This window comes from Eumetopias jubatus, unplaced genomic scaffold (assembly GCF_037043125.1).
Source record: "Eumetopias jubatus isolate StellerSeaLion01/CBP00866 unplaced genomic scaffold, mEumJub1_p1.0 scaffold_11, whole genome shotgun sequence".
NCBI classification, from domain to species: Eukaryota; Metazoa; Chordata; class Mammalia; order Carnivora; family Otariidae; genus Eumetopias; species Eumetopias jubatus.
The window spans coordinates 16,195,695-16,219,364 of NW_028274817.1; the positions used below are offsets into that span (position 1 = coordinate 16,195,695).

Genomic DNA, 23,670 nt, shown 5'->3' on the forward strand with positions numbered 1-23,670 from the left:
TGCATGTGCTCTCTTCCTAAAATAACTAACTAACTAACTAACTAACATCTTAAAAACCAAGGTGGAGAAGGAGGTGACGTGAAGTATGAAAGAGGAGAGAGATCACAGACAGTACTCAAGTATGTACATGCTGTCTTTTTGGATACATGATAATAATTTTCTTCTTAAACAAAAGAAAGGCAATATCAGACAGAAATTGTTGAACACCTGCTGGAAGAAGAAAGAAAAGCGTGATTCCTGAGACGCTCCATGGAGTCCCCTCTACTGGAGGAAGAATTCTTTATTAGGTGCTCAGTAAATCGTGAAACACTTTCTCTTCTGCATGGAAACATTTTTGACTTGTTGAGAAGCATCCAGCATTTTTCAAACTCTCCAGCTGTCGAATCATAATTGCAGATCCTAGCAGCTGCCCCACTACGTTGATGGCCCCATAAGAACAGGGAGGGGAATGGAGGCCACCACGCCCAGCTTCCCCAGGGACATCTTCACAATAACACTGCCATCTTCCTACCAGCTGACTTGTTTTGTCAGTCTCAAAACAAGAGCTTTGCCCCTGCTCCCGCCCCATTCTTTCCCAGAGTCTCATACCAGGCACAAACACACGTGACTCCATCCTAAGGAGGAGGCAAAAGTCATTTTATGAAGTTTTTAGAATATAAGAGCAGCATGCCGAAAATAAGACATTCCTTCCTTTGGCAAGCTCAGGGGCAAGCCACGTGGTTGACCCGTGCTGGTGGTCTACCCCATTCCCACCTGCCCCTGACCTTGGCTGCAAGTCACTGCTGCCACACCTGGTGAGTGCACCTGCACAGCTCTTTCCCCCTGAGTTCATCAAGCCAGCCTTCACGAGTCCCCTGGCCTTGGCCCTCCCTGGGTTTTCTTGTGCCGATGTCCCCTGCAGGAGACTGAGTCCTGATAGACAGCCAAGATCCTGGCCCCCGAGTCTTGTCTGCCGGTAGCACTTTGAAGGAACTGTGGCTCAAGGGAGGGCCTGACCTTTGTGAAAAGGCCAGCTTTTTCAATTAAATACCATAGTTTTACGATTAGAGCTGAGAATCTGAGATTTGATACCCATATCAATAATCCCTAGGAAATGCACAGTATTGACTTTTTTCACTTATTTTCTTATAATTTCCATTCCACCATGGCTATAAGGCACTGCAGGTGGTGTGTTTCTAGGGAATTGCTGTTCTTGGTGAGTAGTTGGAATCATTCAGGCTTTTGCTGTATTCCTCACATCTTACCCAGGTTATGGAGTTATTTTCCGGAAATGTCCAGTGAACCCAGTGCAGCCCAACAACTGAGATATTAAGGGTTTTTTTTGTTTTTGTTTTTGTTTTTAGAGTTGAGCCAAAAAGAAAAGAAAGGAGGGGGGGAGAGAAGCTACCCATACCTTGAGGCATTATTGCATAGTGTTTTAATGGGTAAGCTCTGGAGTCAGACTGTTTGCATGCAACTCTTGGCTTTTCTACCTACCCACAGTATAACCTTTGGCAAGTTGCTTGACCTCTCTGTGCCTCAGTTTTCATATCTGTAAAATGGAGACAATAGTATACCCCCCTCATAGGATGGTTCTGATCATACGTGAATTAATTCACACAAAACACTTGAAATACTGCCTGGCAGGGATAAATGCTCTGTGGATGTTAGTTCTTACTATACCTTAAGCCAATCTTATGTGCTATGCAATATTTTCCCTAGAAGGAAATGGATATAATGGGGAAAACATTGCACAGATAGGAGTCCTGTGTTGCTACCACCAGCTACTGTTGTAGCTATATGCCTTAGAGTGGATCTTAGCTTCAGCTGCTTTATCTGTGAAGTTGGTATAATAATAATTCCCTGAACTACTGTTTGCACACACGTATGCATGTGCACACCGCCCACATACACTCACGTTGACTTCCAGTGATAGATAAGGAGGAGAATTAAATGAGAATATGACATTTTAAACTCTGAAATGACACGAAACACTTCAGTTGTGCTTGGTGTTGCCGCATATGCTATGTATACTGAGGCTGTAACAGAACTTAGTTTTACACAAGTGAAATCAATCTGATGATACAGCTGAGATGCCTCAGAAGTGGTCTTTAAATAGGTTTCTAGCAAGTGGTTAATATTATTGACTTCCCATAACATCAGGGGCCTGTAATAATTTAGGTCCCAAACAAATTGAAATTTGGTTTGGACAGACATCTTAAGAGACTGTGTTAGGGTTCAGTGGGAGAAGCAATACCTCAACCCTTTGGGGCTTGGGATCTCTTAGCCAAGATTTACCTTATCTTTCACAAGACAGCAGACTGTCGTTGCATGGCTCTGTGTGTAAAAAGTGAAAAGAAAATTGTTACAGAGAGTGCTCAGTGAGTACTTGAGTATATGAACGAATAAGGCCTTGCGGAGGGTGGGGGGAGTGTGTAGAAATTCTAAGTCGACTCAGATCGGGGAATTCTCATTAGTTAGAGGAGGAAGGATGGGAAGGCATCTTCCAGTAACCACGGGGAAGAGGAGTCTGGTGCTTTCGTAATCGCTGAAGCTTTGGCTGTGAAGCACTTGTGGAAGTACAAAGTGCCATGGAAATCCTTAATAACAGGTTACAGACGCAGTTTTTTCCAATAACAGTGGTTGCATAAACTACTGACAGTTGACCTTTCTTAGGGTACTCATTTAGTATCTTAAGTGGTTAAAGAAGGAAAGAAGAGCGAACAAGAGCAAGACTGGGTCAAAGGAACACATTAATTGTCCTGACGACACAAAAGACCCCCTAGTTCTTGTGCTCTTTCTTTTTAATATCTAAAGGTATACTGAAGAGAAATACGGGATTTTATTAGATAAAAGCACTAACAGAATGTTTGCACTGGAACCTTTAAATGAAGCCATTCCCTCTTTATGGAGCAGAATCTTGCATTCAATATGTCTTCAAAAGCCGATTTGTATTTTCCCAAGCCATGGTTAGGAAGAGTAGGTGGTTCAGAGAAGAAACTCTTTAGCCTTGATGTATGGAATTATGGTCACACACTATAAAAAGAACATTTCGCAAGTCGAGAAGACAGTAACCAAACCTAGAATGTCGCCATGATTTTTTGGTCTAGCTAAGACATAAGCCATTCTTCTCATGACAGTTTGGAGTTATCCATGTCCAGTCCCCATAAACTCTTTGGAGAAGGACCTTTTTTAAGAAAAGAAAAGATTTTAATTATGGAATGATTTGGTGAACCATGGGGGCTTTTTCACTATTTGTCGTGGGTTCTCAGAGTGATGGTAGAACTTCCCTTCCTTGGATACTATTGGGCTTTCTTTTGAAAGAGTGAACTGCAAGATCTAAGAATGCAACCCCAATGCCTCCTTTGGTAGGTGTTATTCCTTCACCATGGGAACCTTGGAGAAGTAAGAACATTTCCTAATCAACCAAGAGTTGGCTCATTCAAGTGAAAGCCTGGAAGACAACAAAGAATGAAAAAAAGACTAAGGATCATGTCTTAAAGCAGAACTAACTCATCAAGGTGATAGGGCAGGGTATGGTCCAGCATGAAAAATGCCAGCCCACACTATTCTCTTAGAAGGACCAGAGTTATTCAGGGCATGTTCCCAGTGAAATGAATTCCTGATCCCCAGTGAGTTCTGTTAAGACAAACTATCTGGAGTTCCCCTACATTCTTCTCTTTCGCCACCTTCCTGATTTCCCAAGGGTGGCTTGTTCCTGAATCCAGTGTGAAGACAGACATATGTCTTCTGAGCTGTGATGAAGCCAGCCTTATTAGTGCCTACCTAATTTTAAAGTTGTTATATACATTTGACCAAAAGTTTTAAGATATGGCTCAAGAGTAAAAAGAGAAAAGATTTTGGAAGGACCATGCATGCACGTCCAACCTCGGGCCCTGACAACTGTGGGGAAGACAGTGCTGGGCTACTGATGCGTCCCTGACAAGGGTCTGGCCATGCAGGAATACAAACGCTTCTATAGTTGCTACTCAAAGTCGTGAGAATACGTTATTGAAGTGATATTTTGGCTTGAGGTGGTAGGTATATCTCCTCTTTCTCTCCTTCTCCTTATTTATCTACCTACCTGTTTATTTACAGCCTACCTTGTCCCCAAAAGAATTTAAAGTGCCCTATAAAAGGGCACATTAATAAGAGCAGGATACAATGCGACCAAAATACATAGGGATAAGTGGCACCAGGACTAAGGTTAGGAGACGGATGCATGACCTGAAGTTTATTATGCCTCGTAGAGGCGGGCCATAAATTTCATCTGTATGTTCTAGCAACACATGTGAAGAGGGAAAAATGATCGGATGCATGAATCACAGTGTCCAGAAGGTTAAAACAAATTCGTTTTTCAGACAAGCTAGCGGAGGGTAAATGATAAGAACTAATAGGGTTGATGGAGCAGAGGTGTGGCCGATTGCAGAACCATGTAATTTTTAGCAGTTAAGGGTATTCATTCCTGAAGATTCTTCCAATCAATCATTTTAATTGCCTTTCCTGGTCTGTGATAGCCTTTGGGGGGAAAATCTATACGTACGTACGTATGTATGTATGTGTATGTATATGTTTCTATCTACGAAATGATATATGTAATAGCCCTTGAAAAATACATTGCTTTCATTGTTTTCCCACTCATTTCTTTCCTTCTGATTGATGTACCTTGGTATTTAGAAGCCTCGCATGTGAAAGTTAAAAGAAAGGCTCCATCCATTTACAGTCTGGTCATGGGCCTGCACAAATAGATGGCTGATCCTTAATAGCAACTTATTTCTAAGCTTGGTCAATTCGAGTTAATGTGGAACATAAAATATCAGGTAAATCCAGCAGAAGTTGGAGCAACGCTTTGCGTATCTTCTCTGTGAGCTATTCTAGAAAACATGGGGGCTTTTCTTACAGCCTAAACTTGCCATTTTTATGTGGCTGATTTTTTAAAAATTATCCAGTATTCGAAAATAACATTGAAACGTGTTGCCTATTTGGATGTTTTGGTCCATTAACTTTTTCTGGTGGTTTTCCCAATTAAAATTACACTGATGCCATATGGCATCTATTGTATGCTAAAACTTCCTAACTCGTGGAAGGAATGTCAAAGCAGACCGAGGAAGAAGACAGAGTGAGTTAACACTTTCCAGTGATTTCTAGTCACTAGTTACATCAAGGACTAATTTCCAAGATCCAGTTTTTCTCATTAAAAAATCAATATTTATATTTTAGAGCAGTTTTAGATTTAAACCAAAATCAGGCAGATAGTACAGAATTCCTGTTTGCTCCCTCTCCCCTGCATACAGTTTCTTCTGTTATTACCGTTATTAGCATTAGTGGAGTACATTTGTTATAATTAATGAACCAGTACATTGTTATTAGCCAAAGTCCATAATTTACAATAAGACGCACTCTTTGTGTTGCATAGTTCTGTGAGTTTTAACAAATGTATTATGTCTTGTATCCTCCATTAGAATATCATACAGAACTATTTCACTCCCCTAAAAATTCCCATGCTTCGCCTATTCACCCCTCTCCCCTTCTCTACCCCCAAGGCCCTGGCAACCGCTGATTATTTTAGGGTCTCCATACATTCCTCTTTTCCAGAATGGCAAATAGTTGGAATCATAGAGTGTATAGCCTTTTAAGGCTGGCTTCTTTCACTTAGAAACAGACATCTGAGGCTCCTTTCTGTCTCTTCATGGCTTGATTGCTCATTTCTTTTTATCAGTAAATAGTATTCCATTGTATGAATATACCACTTTTCGTTTATCCTGTTGAAGGATATCTTGCTTGCTTCCAGTTTGGGGCAATCATAAGTAAAGCAGCTATGCACATTCATGTGCAGGTTTGGGTGTGATTATGAGTTTTCAGCTACTCAATATGGTAAATATCTAGGAGCACATGCTGGATCATGTGGTAACAGTATGCTTAGTTTTATAAGAAGCTGCCAAACTATCTTCCAAAATGGCTGTACTATTTGATAACAGCTGTGTTGCTCCGCGGGTTCGTCAGCATTTGGTATCGTCCGTGTGATGAACTTTAGCCATTCTAAGAGTTGTGTAGCGGAATCTCATTGCTGTCTTCATTTGTAATTCCCTAATGACACATGGCGTTGAGCATATTTTCTCAGGCTTATTTGCCATCTGCAAATCTTTGGTGAGATATCAATCCACCCAGATCTTTGGGCCATTTTCAATTGGGTTGTTTGTTTTCCTGTTGAATTTTAAGAGTTCTTTTTATATTTTGGATACAAATCCTTTATCAGATATGTTTTGCAAATTTTTTTCCCAGTCTGAGGCTTGTTTTCTCTTTCTCCTAACAGATTTTTCTCTTCATTCTCTTAACATCACATAACACATGTTTTTACTTTTAAAAAAATTCCAACTTACCAATTTTTTATTTCATGGATTGAACTTTTGATGTTGTATCTAAAACCTTATTGCTAAACCTGAAGTGATCAAGATCTTCTTGCATGTTATTTTCTAGAAATTTTATAGTTTTGCATTTTACATTTAGGTCTACAATCCATTTTGAATTAATTTTTATGAAAGATATAAGGTCTATATCTAGATTTATTTCTTTGCATATGGGTATCCAATTGTTTCAGAACCAGTTGTTGAAAAGACTGTCCTTTTTCCATTGAGTTGCCTGTGTCCTTTCTGTGAGTCTTTTTTCGGGCTCTGTATTCTGTTCCATTGATCTGTTTCTTTATTCTTTTGCCAATACCATGCTGTCTTTATTACTGTAACTTTATAGGAGTTCTTGAAGTCGGATATTTCCAGTCCTTCGATTTTGTTATTCTTTAGTGTCATGGTGGCTATTCTGGGTCTTTTGCCTTTCCATATAAACTTTAGTATTGATATCCACAATATAACTTGCAGGGATTTTGATTGGGATTCCATTGATCAAGTTGGGAAGGATTGACTCCATAATACTGAGTCTTTCTGTCTATAAACATGGAGGATTTCTCCGTTTGTTCTTATACATATTTTTGTTAGAATTATACCGAAGCAATGTTACATTTTTTGGGTGCTTATGTGAGTGGTATAGTGTTTTCAATTTGAAATACCAATTAATTATTGTTGATATATAGAAAAAATGGGTTTTTGTATATTAACTTTGAATCCTGCAACCTTACTTTAATCACTTATTAGTTCACAGAGAATTTTTTGTCAATTCTTTGGGATTTTTCTACATAGACAGTCATGTCATTTGTGAGCAAAAACAGTTTATTTCTTCCTTCCCAATCTGTATGCCTTTTATTTCCTTGTCTTGTTGCATTAGCTAGGACTTTAAGTACAATGTTGAATAAGAGTGCTGAGAGAGACATCATTGACTTGTTCCTGATCTTACGGGCAAAGCCTCTAGTTTCTCGCCATTAAGTACAATGTTAGCTGTAATTTTTTGTGGGTATACTTTATCAAGTGGAGAAAGTCCCCGTCTCTTTCTCATTTGCTGATGGCTTTTATCATAAATGGTGTTTGATTTTGGCAAATGTTTTTTCTGCACCTATTGATGTGATCTTATGATTTTTCTTTTTTAGCCTATTGAATGATGGATTACATTAATTGATTTTTGAATGTTAAGCCAGACTTGCATATCTGAAATAAATCCCACTTGGTCATGGTGTATGATTCTTTTTATACATTGCTGAATTTGATTTGCTAATATTTTGTTGTAGATTTTTACATTTATGTTCATGAATGATATTGGTCTATAGCTTTTCTTTCTTGAAATGTCTTTATCTGGTTTTGGTATTGGGGTAATGATGGCCTCATAGACTGAGTTAAGAAGTGTTCTCTCTGCTTCTGTTTTCTGGAAGGCATTGTAGAGAATTAGTATCCTTTCTTCCTTATATGTTTTGTGGAGTTTACCTGTGAATCCATCTGGACCTGGTTCTTTCCTTTTGGAAGGTTGTTACTTATTCACTCACTTTCTTTAATAAATACAGACCAATTTAGATTATCAATTTCTCATTGTGTAAGTTTTGGTAGTTTTGTCTTTCAAGGAATCAATGCATTTCATCAGTTTTATCAAGATTATAGCCATAGAGGGACACCTGGGTGGCTCAGTCATTACACGTCTGCCTTTGGCTCAGGTCATGATCCCAGGGTGCTGGGATCGAGCCCCACATTGGGCTCCCGGCTCAGTAGGAAGCCTGCTTCTCCCTCTCCCACTCCCCCTGCTTGTGTTCCCTCTCTCTCTCTCTCGCTGTGTCTCTCTCTGTCAAATAAGTAAATAAATAAAATCTTAAAAAAAATAAAGATTGTGGCCATAGAGTTGTTCATAATATTTATGTATTATTCTTTTAATACCCATGGAATCAGTAGTACTGACTCCTCTTTCATTTCTCATATTAGTAAAGTGTGGTTTTTTTTTTTTTCGCTCTCTCTTTTTGGATTAGCCTGACTAGATATTTTTAAATTTCATTGATCTTTTCAAAGAACTAGATTTTGGTTTCATTGGATTTCTCTATTGATTTTCTTTTTTAAAAGATTTATTTATTTATTTGAGAGAGAGAGTGAGTGTGCACAGGTAGGGTGAGGGGCAGATGGAGAGGGAGAGGCAGAGAATCTCAAATATACTCCCTGCTGAGCATGGAGCCCGACTTGGGGCTTGATCTCATGACCCTGAGATCATGACCTGAGCTGAAATCAAGAGTTGGACGCTTAACTGACTAAGCCACCCAGATACCCTATTTCTCTATTGATTTTCTGTTTTCAATTTTATTGATTTCTGCTCTAATTTTTATTATTTCTTTTCTTCTGCTTGCTTTAGGTTTATATTACTCTTCTTTCTCTGGTTTCTTTTTGAGTTGAGATCTTTTTTCTTTTCTAGTATATGCATTAGACATTCAATGCTATAAATATCCCTCTAAGCACCTCTTTTGCTGCATCCCACCCATTTCTTTTTTTTAATTAAGTTTTTTATTTTAATTCCAGTATAGTTAACATACAGTGTTATATTAATTTCAGGTGTACAGTATAGTAATTCAACAATTCTATACGTGACTCTATTCATCATAAGTGTACTTTTAATCCCCTTCACCTATTTCCCCTATTACCCATCTCCCGTCTGGTAACCATCAGTTTGTTCTCTAGAGTTAAGAGTCTGTTTCTTGATTTATCTGTCTCTCTCTCTCTCTCTTTTCCCTTTGCTCATTTGTTTTGTTTCTTAAATTCCACATATGAGTAGAGTCATATGATATTCGTCTTTCTCTGACTTATTTTGCTTGGCATTAGCCTCTCTAGCTCCATCCATGTTCTTGCAAATGGTAAGATTTCATTCTTTTTTATTGCATCCCAATTTCAGTAAGTTGTATTGTCATTTTAATTTAGTTAAAAATATTTTAAAATTTCTTTTAAGACTTCTTTGTCCCATGTGTTATATAGAAGTATGTTGTTGAATTTGCAAATGATTGGATATTGTCTTGTTATCTTTCTGTTATTTATTTATAATTTAAATCCATGTGGTCTAAAAATATTCTTGGTATGTTTTCTATGCTTTTAAATGGGTTAAGATGTATTTTATGGCCCAGAATGTGGTCTATCATGGTGAATGTTCCATGTGAGCTTGAGAAGAATGTATATCCTGATGTAGGTGGATGGAGTATCCTATGTCAATGAGATCTATTTGATTGATGGTGCTGTTCAACTATATCCTTACTAATTATCTACCAGATGTATTTGTTACTGACAGAGGGATGTTGATGTCTCCAACTATAATTGTAGATTTGTATATTTCTCTTTATAATTCTATCAGTTTTTGCTTCACATATTTTGATACTCTGTTGTTAGGTGCATACACATTAAGGATTATGTCTTCTTGGATAATTGACCCCTTTATCCCTAATAGTTTTCCTTCTTCCAAAGTGTGCTTAGTCTGAAATTAATTTAGCTCTTCTAGTTTTTTCTTAGTGTTAGCATGGTATGTCTTTCTCTATCCCTTTGTCTGTATCTTTATATTTAAGATGTGTTTTCTGTAGAAATCTATAGTTGGGTCTTGTTTTTATATTTACTCTGATAGTCTCTATTTTTTACCTTGTGTATTTAAAGATTGTGTGTTTAAGTAATCTCTACACCCAACGTGGGCCTCGAACTTACAACCTTGAGATCAAGAGTTGCATGCTCTACGGACTGAACCAGCCAGGTGCCCTTACTTTGTGTATTTGAACCATTGACATTTAAAGTGATTAGTGACACAGGGCACCTGGGTGGCTCAGTCGTTAAGTGTCTGCCTTCGGCTCAGGTCATGATCCCAGGGTCCTGGGATCGAGCCCCGCATCGAGCCCCGCATCGGGCTCCCTGCTCGGTGGGAAGCCTGCTTCTCCCTCTCCCACTCCCCCCGCTTGTGTTCCCTCCCTCACTGTGTCTCTCTCTGTCAAATAAATAAAATCTTAAAAAAAATAATAAAGTGATTAGTGATGTAATTGGATTAGTATCCACCATGTTTGTAACTGCTTTCTATTCATTGCACTTATTCTTTGTTATGGATGCTTTTAACTTTTCTCTCTTCCTTCTCTGGTTTTAACTGAACATTCTTTATGATTCCATTTTTTCTCCTCTCTTAGCATATCAATTATATGTCTTTTTGAAAAATTTTAGTGGTTTCCATAAAGTTTGCAATATACATTCTAAAACTATTTTAATCCACTTTCAAATAACACTATATTGCTTCACTGGTAGTACAGGTACCTTATAACAGATTATTCCTAATTTCTCTCTCCTGTTCCATCCACGTCCTATAATCACCAAATACATTGTTGCTATTATTGCTTTGAACAGTTATCTATTAGATAAGTTTTTTAAAAAGAAAAATAAAATATTTTATTTTACTTTTATTTATTCCTTCTCTGATGCTCTTCCTTTCTTTATGTAGACCCAATTTTCTGACCTATGTGATTTTCCTGAGAAATTGCTTTTAACATTTTATGCAAGGCAGGTCTACTATGTCAAATTTTTTCTATTTTTGTTTGAGAAGGTCTTTATTTTTCCTTCCCTTTTCAATAAAAATTTTGCTGGAAACAGAATTCTACATTGGTCAGGTTTTTCTCTTTCAACACTAAATATTTCACTTCCCTCTCTTTTTTGAGAGAGTGAGAGAGCGAGCAAGGTGGGGGAGGGGTAGAGGGGGGGAGAGAGAGAGAGAGAGAGAGAGAGAATCTTAAGCAGGCTTCATGCCCAGTGCACAGCCTGATGTGGGGCTCAATCTCATGACCCTGAGATCATGATCTGAGCTGAAATCAAGAGTCAGACACTTGACCAACTGAGCCACCCAGGCACCCCACTTCCCTCTCTTTGCTTGCATGGTTTCTGATGAGATGTTTGATATAATCCTTATGCTTATTCCTCTATAAGTGAGATGACTTTTTCATCCTCTGGCTTCTTAGAAGATTTTTCTCTTTCTCTTTGGTTTTCTGCAGTTTGACTATGATATACCTAGCAGTTGGTATTTTGATATTCAACCTGCTTATTGATCTCTAAGCTTCCTGGGCCTTTGGATGGTGTCTATCATGAATTTTGTGAAATTTTTGGCCATTATTACCTCAAATATCTCTTCTTCACTGTCCTCTCTTCCTTCTCTTTCTGGAATTGCAATCACACATATTCTACACCTTTTGAATTTGTCTCACGGTTCTTAGGTATTCTTTTCTATTTATTTTTTCTCGCCCCATTTTGGTTTGGGAACTTTCACTGACATTTCTTTAAGCTCACTGATTCATTTCTGTTTGTGTTTTTGATTTCTAACATTTCCTTTTTATATTTCTGGCATTTTCCATCGTTGTATTTACATTACCCAATCTGTTCTTGTATGTTGTTCACTTATTTCATTATAGCTCTTAACATGTTGATAATAGTTATTTTAAATTTCCTGTCTGATATTTCCAAAATCTGTGCCATATCTGATTATGGTTCTGATAATTGCTTTTTCTCTTCAAACTGTTTTTCTTACCTTTTAGCATGGCTTATGATTGTTGAAAGTAAGGCATGATATAGGCTAATAGGAACTAAGGTAATTACACTTTTAGTGTGAATTTTTATGGAACTGGGCTATTTAATGTTTGCTCTAGCTATAAATGCCAGAAGCTTTAGTTTTCTATAGTTCCCTTATTTTATTTTTTTTCTCACCAATTGTTTTTGGGTTTCCCTAATAACTCCTTCTTAAATAGGGTCTTTGTCTTTCTGGTGGTAAATTATAGGAGGAATAGTAGTGGTCTGTAATCTTATGATTAATCTTAGGCTTTCAGTGAGTCTAAGTTCTTGGGCTGTGACCTTCAGAAGGTTTTCTCAGCTTTTGTTTTCTCCCTTAAGATAGAACTAGAGGGCTAGAGGGGGCTAGACTTGTCTAATTGCCCGTCTACCAGGTATATTAAGCTTTGGTAAAGTTGTGTTCTTTGGAGAACAGGTATTTGTTATGGAGAATGCTCATGGTGTATTCCTAAATTATTATTTCCCCCCTCCCCCTGCCTGAAAAACAAGGAGACTTTTCTTAGATCTTCACCATGAGAACTCTGTATGTTTCCTGGAGATAAGTTCATGGAGGTATGGGGGGCTTATAATACTGGGGGCCCAGGAGCTTTTAGGTCTCAAGCTAGTCCACATTTAGCCTCTGTCAATTTGTCAAAATTGCCCTTTAAGTGTTCCTACTAGTTTATGGCTCTAGTGGCTTCTGCTCCAGGTAAGCTGATCATATCTGTGATTCTCTGTGTTTGCCTATCTTCCCTTATTTCTGAGTGGCAGTTTGCCCTGTGACCTCAGTTCCTTGATGGGTCTAAGAAGAATTGTTGATTTTCAGTTTGTTCAGCTATTGTCTTGTTGTGGAGGATGGGAACAATGAATTCTAGGCTCTTTAGATGTTGGAGCCAAAACCAGAAGTCTCCCAATGTCCAGTTTTCAAAGGTGGTAGATATTGTAAGATTAATAAGGGGTTTGGGGGAGACTGCCCTACATTCAAATTCAGGACCTGGCCTTTAATTAGAGGTAGTACCTTGTACAAGTCATTTAACCTGTCTGGGCCTCAGTTTCCTCACCAGTCAAATAAAAATAATTCCAAGTACATATGGCTATGTTAAAGTTAAATGAGAAGACATATATGAGCAAGCTTATCACAGATCCCGGCATGTATACTGCAGGTACATCGCAAATGTTACTTTCCTTTTTCCATTAAAGTACCTGTGCTTGAAACCAAGGACCATTTTGAGTCCAGCTTATCACATGGCATGTATCTGAGGAATTTAAAAAGTTTTTATAAAGTATTTGCCATTCTTACAATGTGGGGAAAAGTGCTTTGAAAAAAGAACCTGCCTCTGTAAGGATTGCCCTATTCTTAAGGGCTTGAAGGAATTCAGCTGTTCATTCATTCCTCTCTTCCAACTGCAAGTATAATATCCTTTTTGAAAGTATGCAGCCTTCTGAAAAAGCCCATGAAAACACATTTCTTTCTGTCTGAGTCGGAATACAGAAACATTATTACCAAATACTAAAGATGATCATTTTGCTACAGTGGTAGGCTATATGTCCAGAGGTTAGGAGGGTGGTTAGTAGAAGTTGTTGAATCACTTAGAGAGATAATAAATAACCTGATTGCAAAATTCACTGTCAAACCACATCTGGATAATTGTGTCCCCTTTTGAGCACCATCATTTAAGGAGGATGTTGACAACACTAGAGTGTGTCCAAATAGTGGTGCCCAGGATAGTGATGGGGGCATCTACAAATTGAGAAAACTTGCTATATTGGGATGTATATTAACTCAGTTTATTAGCTCTATTTATCTGTATCATTTATCTTTTTATATAGTATAAAATATATTTTTTTGTTCAGTGCCAAATTTTTCTTTATAGCTCTGATTTTTACATTGTTCCAGTTTTTCTTGGATATAACTCTTGACTCCTTTCCAGGAAAGACATAGAGGGAATCCTCCCCTAGCTTAAGTGTACATTATTATCTGACCCCCCCCCCCAAAAAAAAATCAATGGGCTGAACTTCCTTGCAGTAATTCTAGCCCTTGGCTTCATTTCATGAAATCTCCAGTTGCCAACCTCAAGCTGAGCATCACTTTTCACCTCGTGTTGTTTCCTATAAGTCCCCAAGGAGCCTTCGCTTGAGCAGTTATGGTTTGGTCTGTTGTCCTGGGATGTAGAAATAAGGGGGTTGGGCAAAACCCAGAGATGTGCTAAGTGGATTCCGAGCTGTGAAAGTTAGAGCAGGGAGCACATGTGCGCTTGAGGTTAGATGTGAACTGGAGCCTTTTCGCCCTGCCATCTGCATTGTTTTTATTCTTTCTGCAGAAGAGTTCATGATCTTTTGTAATTTTCTTTTTCTATTGATCCAGCAGTGCTAGTAACAGAAACTTAAAAAAAAAAAAAGGTTATGGCAGTACAGTCTATGGAATTTCACTGTCATATATCTTGCACGTTAGAGAACACACGCACTGTGGGATGAAGAGATGAAATTTGCCTTGTAGAGAATTCATTTTAGGGTAGCAGTCCTCCTTCCCGTACCTCATGCTGCCCCAAGCAAAGGTGAAAGTACGACTCTGCTTTGTCGGTCTTTGGGCTGTAATTTCTTCTAATACAATTCCATCTGGAGAGGTGAAGCCAATGGGAAAATAATGAACTTTTAAAGGAACTTAACTTTCTACAAAGATTTTCGAGGATATGTGTGTTGGCTCTAGGGCTGAGGGCAGCTAGAGTGTAACCATTGCTGGGAGACAATAGTCTGAAGCTGACTACTTCTACTTTGCAGTTATGTGACCCTGTGAAAGTGCTTAAACTATGCTGAGCATCAATTCCATCAACCATAAAATGGGGATCACAATATCAAATTGAGAAGATTGTTGTAAAATGTAGATATCATAATATTCTTGGAAATACTTTGTAAACACCAAACCATATAGTTCGTGAGTAATCTTAAGACGGGATGGTCTATCATTTATTTCCATCTACCCAGCACTTCTATACCCCTAGCACTTAGCACAGAGCCTAGTATATAATACGTGATTGGTAGCTGAAATTAAAATGAATGAATAGTTTTAAATCTCCAAATTTCTGATGATTTTAAAGAATTCATTGACTGATCCTTTGTATTGCGCTGGATGATCTCTTGGCCTCATGGCCTCATTCAACCTTTAGATGCAAGGATTGAGACTAGAGTAGCATGTGGGGTTAGGAAGAAATTGCCATAAAGTAGATAACTTCTCCAGGAATTGCCTTATGTTCTAAACAAAATAGGACAAAACAAACAAATGAGCATGTAGCAGTTGATGGAAATGAAGATTAACTTTCTTGAGTGGGCTTGGAAGCCCAGTAGAATTACACTGGCATCTGCTCACCATTGCTGGGCATGTCATAAGCCCAAGGGAAGAATCTAGCAAGCGTGTTCTACCTTGTGAGGGATCTGGGGCAGATGGTGGTGGCACAACCTAGAGCTCACTTCTGCCACAGATGACTGCGATATTGGACTAAGTGATCCCAAGGAGCTGGTGGAGTACAGTCTCTCTAGTAGTCTTAAAGTAGTAATAATTTGATTTTTCAAGGCTCATGAATTGGCATCATTTAGACTACATCTGTCATGGACCTTTGCACTTTGGAAGGAAACAAAAGTACTAAGTTCATTTTAAATGTCTCAGGATACTTGGTTATTTTTGTTTGTTGTTAAGCTGTCTTATTTCTTGAAAAACCTATCATTATGGTTATTTTCCTTTCCTTCATATAAATGTGGAACTCTGATTATTTGGGATAATTTGTGTCTTGAGTGTTTCAGTTTGGAGAAAATGAGATGATGACATTACTACTTTCTTTCTCAAACCAATGACACTAATTGGGCCTTATGCCAGGGGGTAGGGGCAGCAGATGTAATCTTGAATTCATAGTCTCTGTAGAATAGATAAGGCTTCCAAGCCAATTGGAAGCCAAACTTTACCAAGGAAGCTCAGCAGTCATCCTTCCAGATGTTTGGTTTGCAAATACCAGAGGTGTTATTTGCAATATCAAATGTATAGATAAGTGCATGGATTGGTTTTTTTTTTTTCCATTCAGATACCCATGTGGGGGATACATTTCATTTTCAGGTCTGACAATCTGTCAGAGAGCTCCCTTTAAAGTTATCTTGAGAAAATCTACCAAAAATGATTAAATTCGTGATAGTTTTTATACTCGGCTAAGACCTTGCCTCTCCTCTGGGGCTGAACGGGCTTAAAACTGTTATGTGAATTTATATGGTAGTATATGGTTTGTTGCCAAATATTTATCTCTGTCTAAAAATGAAATGTCTTGAAATACATTTTCTTTTTAACTGAATAAATCAATGAGAGAAAGAGAAATAACTTCTCATTTAGCCAATTTTTAATCGATATTCTCGTGAGAGGCCGAAATGTTAACCGAATCCTGGCTTTTGTCATTTGAAATACAATTTGTGTGTTTAAGAATTTATGTGCACATCAGGGTTTGGACTTCATGTTCAGAAAGGAAAATTGATTTATAGGAGCAAACAACCGCAGGAGTAGAGGTAATGCTGGAAATGAATATGAGTCAATTATTTAAGGCAAATGGGACTTTAATCACCACAGCAATAGAGAAATCTCAAATTCAGTTGCACCCTGTGTTTTCAAGCTTTAATCTCTGGGCATTTCTGTATCTCTTATTTTGCAGAGGCCTTTGAAATTGTTGTTCGCCATGCCAAGAACTACACCAACGCCATGTTCAAGAACAACTATCCGAGCCTGACCCCACAAGCTTTTGAGTTTGTGGGTGAATTTTTCACCGACGTGTCTCTCTACATCCTGGGCTCTGACATCAACGTGGATGACATGGTCAATGAATTGTTTGACAGCCTGTTTCCTGTCATCTACACCCAGCTCATGAACCCTGGCCTGCCTGAGTCGGCCTTAGACATCAATGAGTGCCTCCGAGGGGCAAGGCGTGACCTGAAAGTATTTGGGAATTTCCCCAAGCTTATCATGACCCAGGTTTCCAAGTCACTGCAGGTCACTAGGATCTTCCTCCAGGCCCTGAATCTCGGAATTGAGGTGATCAACACAACTGATCACCTGAAGTTCAGTAAAGACTGTGGCCGAATGCTCACCAGAATGTGGTACTGCTCCTACTGCCAGGGACTGATGATGGTCAAGCCTTGTGGTGGCTACTGCAACGTGGTCATGCAAGGCTGTATGGCAGGTGTGGTGGAGATTGACAAGTACTGGAGAGAATACATTCTGTCTCTGGAAGAACTGGTGAATGGCATGTACAGGATCTATGACATGGAGAATGTCTTGCTTGGTCTCTTTTCGACAATTCACGACTCCATTCAATATGTCCAGAAGAACGGAGGAAAGCTGACCACCACGGTGAGTACTCGTCTGCAGTTTTCTAAGGAATTGGGTCCTGTTGAGGTGGGGCAGTCTGGCCAGCATCGGGTGCTGAGAGAGAGAAGTCAGGGTAAGATCAGGGGGTAGGCAGAGATGGTAGAGGGACTGAATGATCTCATGGAGCTAGGCAGCACATTAAGACCACAGACTATGGATGGGGCGCCTGGGTGGCTCAGTTGGATAAGGGTCTGACTCTTGATTTTGGCTCAAGTCATGATCTCATGGGTCATGGGATCAAGTCCTGCATTGGGAACCTGATCTCAGCAGGGAGTCTGCTTGAGATTCTCTCCCTCTGCCCCTCGTTCTGCTTGTGCAAGCTCTCTCTCTCTGTCTCCTCCCCTCTCTTTAAGATAAATAAAGAAATCTTCCAAAAAAAAAAAAAGACCACAGGCTATGGAGTCATAATGCCTGGCTTGAATTTTAGCTCCACCTACTTAACTGCTGTGAGACCTTGGGTGAATCATCTTATCTTTATGAGCCTCATATTGCTGATTCATAAAATAAGGCTAAAAAGAATATCTTCTTCATAGGGAATAACATGTGTTAAAGCATTTGGCATGTGTGTGGTCCATGGTAAGTCTTCAGTAAATATTAGCTATCATTCCCATTGTTGTTAGTCATTGTAATCCTCCTGACAACACTGTGAGGTGGGTATAATTATCTCCATTTCATAAATGAGGAAACTGAAGCTCAGTGAAACTCTAACTCACCCCGGGGCACCCAGCTTTAGTTAGTGGAAGAGCCATGATCCAGAAATGGATCAGGTTTCCCTTTAATTATGTTATCACCAGTTTTTCTGATTGTGATTTCACGCTCATGCTCTTAATCGCGTATATCATATTACCCTTTTGGGTAGTGCCTTTAAACACAGGAGGCCCAGCCAGAACCCACTAACTCAACCTACACAAGAACAGAGGTGAGGCAAAGCATCTGCGTGCTCCAGCTGTTGTTTTCGCAGCCTTGGTTATACCAGTCTACCCCTGATGGGCTTTGTGATGGGGGCAGGACAGTTCTGTTAATGGGGCAGCAGTTGGCTTGGTTTCAGCCACACTGCACCTGCTGAGCTAGAGTGCACACATTCAGAACCACAGGAAACACCCACTTTCCAGCGCAGAGCAGAACCCACGACAAAGAGCTACCAGCAGATCCCATGAAGGTGGTCGTGACTGATCCCTGAATGCTGCCAGTTTTGTAGACAGAGGTGGCAAAATCATATACTACACTACCGTTGTTGAGCTCCAGCCACATTCCAGGTGCTCTGCTGGCCAGTTCACATATTATTTCACAGCAGTCCACAAGATAGGTCCTAATAATGTCCCCATTTTACACAGGGGGAAATGAAGCTTAAAGAGGTTCAATACCTTGTGCAAGGTCTCAAAGCTGTTAAGTGGAGGTGGGGGAATCTGTGATTCAGACCCAGGCTGGGCTGGCTTGGTTGACACAGACTCTTAGCGTTTACACAGTGCAACTGCTGTGTACTCAGAGCCATTGCTTACCCGGAATGTGGAGGGCAGATTGGGCCATTTAGTCTGGCTTTAAACTCGGGAAATACAAAGCGATGGGGGTAATTGGTTTCTTTGGTGAGTTAAATTAGGAAGGAGGATAGAAATGGTGCAAGCGGCAGCATGGCTACTCACGGAGCTGTTCTAATTGCCCCATTCACAATGTTAGCCATTTAAAACACATTTACTGAGAAAATATTTTATAGTAAAATGAACAGAAATGTCCTATCTAACGATAGTGTTCTTCAGTGGCTAATTATTCCCTTGACTGCTTTATAATTTGAGGCCAGATTCTGGGGACTTCTACAAAAGTAAATCTCATGGAACTAGAAAAATGAGAAATCGATGTGTTTGTGAGTTCCCCCACCTGATAGTGATCGAGGGCCCACTATGTGTCAGACACAAAGCAAGGGTGCCAGGGGTGTGGAGGTGTCTTTAATGAGAGGAAAAATGAGGAGACAATATTAAAGACAGGGTATCGGAATGTTTAAATGTTGCCTCTGATATTGGTCACTTCACGGCAACATAATGAATCTTGAAAACATGTATTCTCCTCTGGTGCTTCTAAACACAAAAAATAGGGTGGGGAACTGGTAAGGGGTTAAGGGCACTGTTTTGATGGGGCTCTAGGTGTAAAGGCTTATTTAGTAAACATTTATTAAGCATCTGCTTTGTTCATGGCACTTTGCCAGGTGCTGGGTATTCATAGTTACCCAAGACATAGTTCTTGAGTCTTACAAAGGTCAGTCTAGTTGACAGACAGATGTGTAGCTGAATAAATTTCACCATAGTGGACATTTCACCATAATGTGAATGTTGGAAGGGCCATGAGAGATTAGCTAGTCCAATCCCATTGATCTACAAATGAAGAAATACAGTTCAGGGAGGCTTGCCCAAAGTTATATAATTAATGGAAGAGCCCAAAAGACTAGAATCCAAGGTCTTCTGCGGCTTCAGTCTGGTGCTTCTCTTAACTACCATGCTGGTCTGTCTCCCATTAGACTCCCCACTTTCATTCTAAAAGCTCCATTAGGATTTTGCAAAGACATCATGAACTTAAATTGGATAGCTATTTCAGGGTGCCAGACCTGCTGTATTTTAGGTGCATACGTGTGTGTGTGTGTGTGTGTGTGCGTGCACACATGTGCGCATGTGCCCACATGCACGCTCATGCAAGAGGGCGTACATTTCATGTCATTATCATTCAGGAAGAAAGGCCTTGGCTGTCAAGAGGTGCTCAGTGATGCAGTCCCTTTCTGTTTTGGCCATTAAGGGCCTGATTGCTCCCAGCTCCCAGCTGGTTATGAGAGCGTGAAGTCTGCCTTCCCCAGGGAATGCCTGAACTAGAACAGAAAGCATATGTAAACTCTGCCTTGTTACTGTTTTATGACCACCAACTCTAAGTAATATATCCCAAATGGTGGGGGTGGGGGAATCATTGGCCAGGTGTGATCCAGCCCATACTCTGTACAGGCCAGAAGGGGGCTGGGCTGTTTATGGGGGTGGTGAGGGGAAGTGAGGGTTGGGGAGACTGCAGAAGTCTATTCATGTTAACAACCCCACAGAATGCCCCAGAGCGAAAGCTGATTTAAAACTAAAGCATTAATGAGGTTCTGCTGTAGCACCCTCACCTTCCTGTTGTGATAAAATATAAAATCCTGCCAGTCCGTCCTGTTTGAGGTTAAGTTGTGGTGAGAGACCTCTTTGAAAATATGCTCTTTCTGAGTTCTGATGAGACCACCTTTTTAGCCAGCTATATGCCATGCCGTAAGTCCTGCCATACTGGGACTTTGCTCCTTGCTTTGGTGGCTTCTATCTTCCCCAGATTATGAAGGACATTTTGGTCTTCTAAGTGAACCAGGCACTATTAAAGTTTTGTAAGTACAGCCTGTTAGTGCTTTCATTTTCCCTAAGATAGTTTTCACTTCTTCCACCTACCCAGTGGAGGCATGCGAGTGAATGTCGGGCGTGTTCCTCACTGGCAGCTCTCCTGGAGGTGGTAAACATCTGGTTCCTAAACTGGGCTCATCATTGCTATCCCCTGTGGAACATGTTAAACAGACTCCTGAAGTCTAACCCCGGGGCTTCTGATACCACAGGTCTGTGGAGAAGCTGGAGAATTAGCCATAGAATTTGTCAGTTTAAAAGTACCCTCAATTGATTCTGATACTCCTTTGGGAACAAATCCAGCCACCTTGTTTTGAAGATAAGGTAAGGCCCAGAGATTGGGAGTGAATGACAGTTAATGGCAATGCTAGGATCTCTAATTTCTCATCTATAAAATGGGATTGATATATGGAAATGAATTGAAATGATAGGTACAAAGTACCTGGCAGAGTTCAAGGCACATGGCAGGTGCTCGCTTAAACCCGGTCTAGTACGTTTTCTGCTACATTTTTCTAAGTGCCAGATGGACAATGAGTTCTTCTTAAACTTATTTTTTCTTAGATTTTATTTAGTTTTTTGACAGAGAGATAGAGCACAAGTGGGCAGAGAGGCAGGCAGAGGGAGAGAGAGAAGCAGGCTCCCTGCTGAGCAGGGAGCCCGACATGGGGCTCAATCCCAGGACCTTGGGATCATGACCTGAGCCGAAGGCTGCCACTTAACCAACTGAGCCACCGAGGTGCCCCTTAAACTTATTTTTTAAGTGCCAGGACATTTCATGTCATGTTTGTCCAAAGAGGTGACTAAAATATTGTGTGAAAATGTGTGTGTGTGTGCACGTGTGTGTGAGAGAGACAGAGAGGCACAGAGACTGAGCGAGATTGAGAAAGAAGAGGGAGGAAAGAAAGGGAAGGAGAGAAAATTTGTGCTGAGATGTCCAAGAAGGTTTAAATGATGGGACTGTAAATAGATCCATCTTGACTCTTTATCTACATTTGTGAACTAGGTTAAATATCATGGCCCCAAGTGAGTACTGAGCAGGTTTTTAATAGTATTTGGGTGAGAGCATCACTGTTAAATTTATCAGCACATTATTGAATTCCGCGTCTTACACCTTGAAGCAAATACAAATATGTACAGTCATTAGTACGTGTGTTTTCAACATTGTTGTCGCACCACAACCCCATTGTCAAATGCGACAGCCTTCTTTTAAAAATGCAATTGCTTTTATTTGGAAACCATTTTGATTGTCATCACCACATACCAGTGTATGGATTAGAGGCATAACCGTTGTGCGTTTCCTACCCATTGATTAAAGGATTAATAAGCAACAGTTTGGATGTTTACTGCTCTCCCAGAAAGTTTCCCAAAAGTCTCTCTGATTTCATTTACTTCCTGTACCCCCCACAGTCGTTGCTCACATATCCTCATGCGGCTGTTTGCCCTGTCAGTTTCCCATTTGTACTCATGTACTTTCTTTATTGATTCATCTCAGAGTTTCTCGGCATTAGTTCCTCCTCTCCCACAAGTTCATTACCTTGGCTTGTTATATGCTTCACTGAACGGTGGGCAAAATTGCAACCTTTCCTACCACCACTCCTCCCGGTCTTTCCTCGCTGTGATATTTATTTTAGCATGATCTGAAATAGGACTGATTTCAGGGAACATTAATGAGTGCTCATTGCAGAAGCACCACGATAGACACCAGGAGCCACAAGGAGTGGTAGAAAGATGACCGTGACCATGTTGCCGTGCTCAGGGGTCACTTGGCTAGCAGGTAGCCAAGCTAACACCTAAAGCCAGACCTGTTGGACTCCAAAGCTCATGCTTTTAACCATCATTCTATGGCTCTCTCAAATACTTCACCTCTGTCTTCACCAGAATCTCCATTCCCTGAACAGAGGCTAACTCGGTGTTTACCATCTTGTTTAATATCCTGTCTTACTCTCCGCTGTTTTTCCAGCTGCACAATCAGGGTTTGAATTCATTCTCCCTCCTTGGAGACTCTTGCTATAGTTTTTCCCAATGAAGGACCAAAAGACACGAGATTTTTAGTCTTCATAACACTTAAAGGCACAGAGAAGTTGCTTGGGGAATGAGGACTGTTTGTGCAGGTGATGAAAGAGCCAGTCACGCATTGAAATGACTTTGCCTAGAATCTACGTGAGCAGTGCCAGTGGTGAGGAATAGCTTATTTTTCCATGGCAATGTTTGGAATCTGCCCATTAGACCAACAGATGGTTTTTAATGCATTTGCCTTTGATTCTGCCCCTTCCTGGTACATCCGGGTCTCCATTATGGAGTTTCCTCAGCAGGAACATTGAGTACTGAGAACCTAACCTACTCCGGTATCCAAGTACATCCATTTCCTTTGCTGGAATTTCTGAAGATACCTGCAGCGAAGTCAGTATTTATGTGTGCTAGGAAGCTCTGGGGAAGATTCTCTGTTGATCCTCAACAATAATTCACTCTATCAAATTCTTATATTTTGCTCTCTGTGTGAGTGACTGTAACTCATCAGAATTTCCAAGATGAGCCCTCCCTTCATCTCTGCTTTGAAGGCTGAGGTTAGAATGTCAGAATGTCAGTGTTTCTCTCCTTGTGCTATCACTTTGGACTTTCATTTTTTAGTCTCCGATAGAGATACCTTGTCTGAATTCATACAAGCTGTTTTCAGTACAAAGTGGTTTCAAAGTGATAAAAACAAGTAAATGACTCACTACCTAATTAGTGTCCGCCGGTCAGCATCTAGAACTGTGGTAAGCAGCATCATTTGCATGAGGTCCATTTCTGGAAAGACAAAAATGTTTATAGGCTGCCATTCTTTCTTCACTCACAATAAAAATAGCTTTAGTGGGTCCCATGGGGGGAAATACATAGTTTTTAAACATAGATTACCTACTTATTGAAGAGAAACGTACAAAGGAAAAAATTGGTACCACTTTTA

At 40.0% G+C, this 23,670-nt stretch overlaps 1 protein-coding gene across 4 annotated transcripts in view; it reads left to right on the top strand.

Moving 5' to 3' along the window:
- The window catches only part of GPC3 (glypican 3), a 402,420-nt gene that overhangs the window by 196,579 nt on the left and 182,171 nt on the right, over positions 1 to 23,670 (top strand). For all 4 annotated transcript variants that reach the window (XM_088028917.1, XM_088028918.1, XM_088028919.1 and 1 more), the window contains one exon: positions 16,622 to 17,316. In XM_088028917.1, coding sequence (XP_087885043.1) covers positions 16,622 to 17,316 — 695 coding nt within the window. The remainder of the gene's footprint in view (positions 1 to 16,621; positions 17,317 to 23,670) is intronic.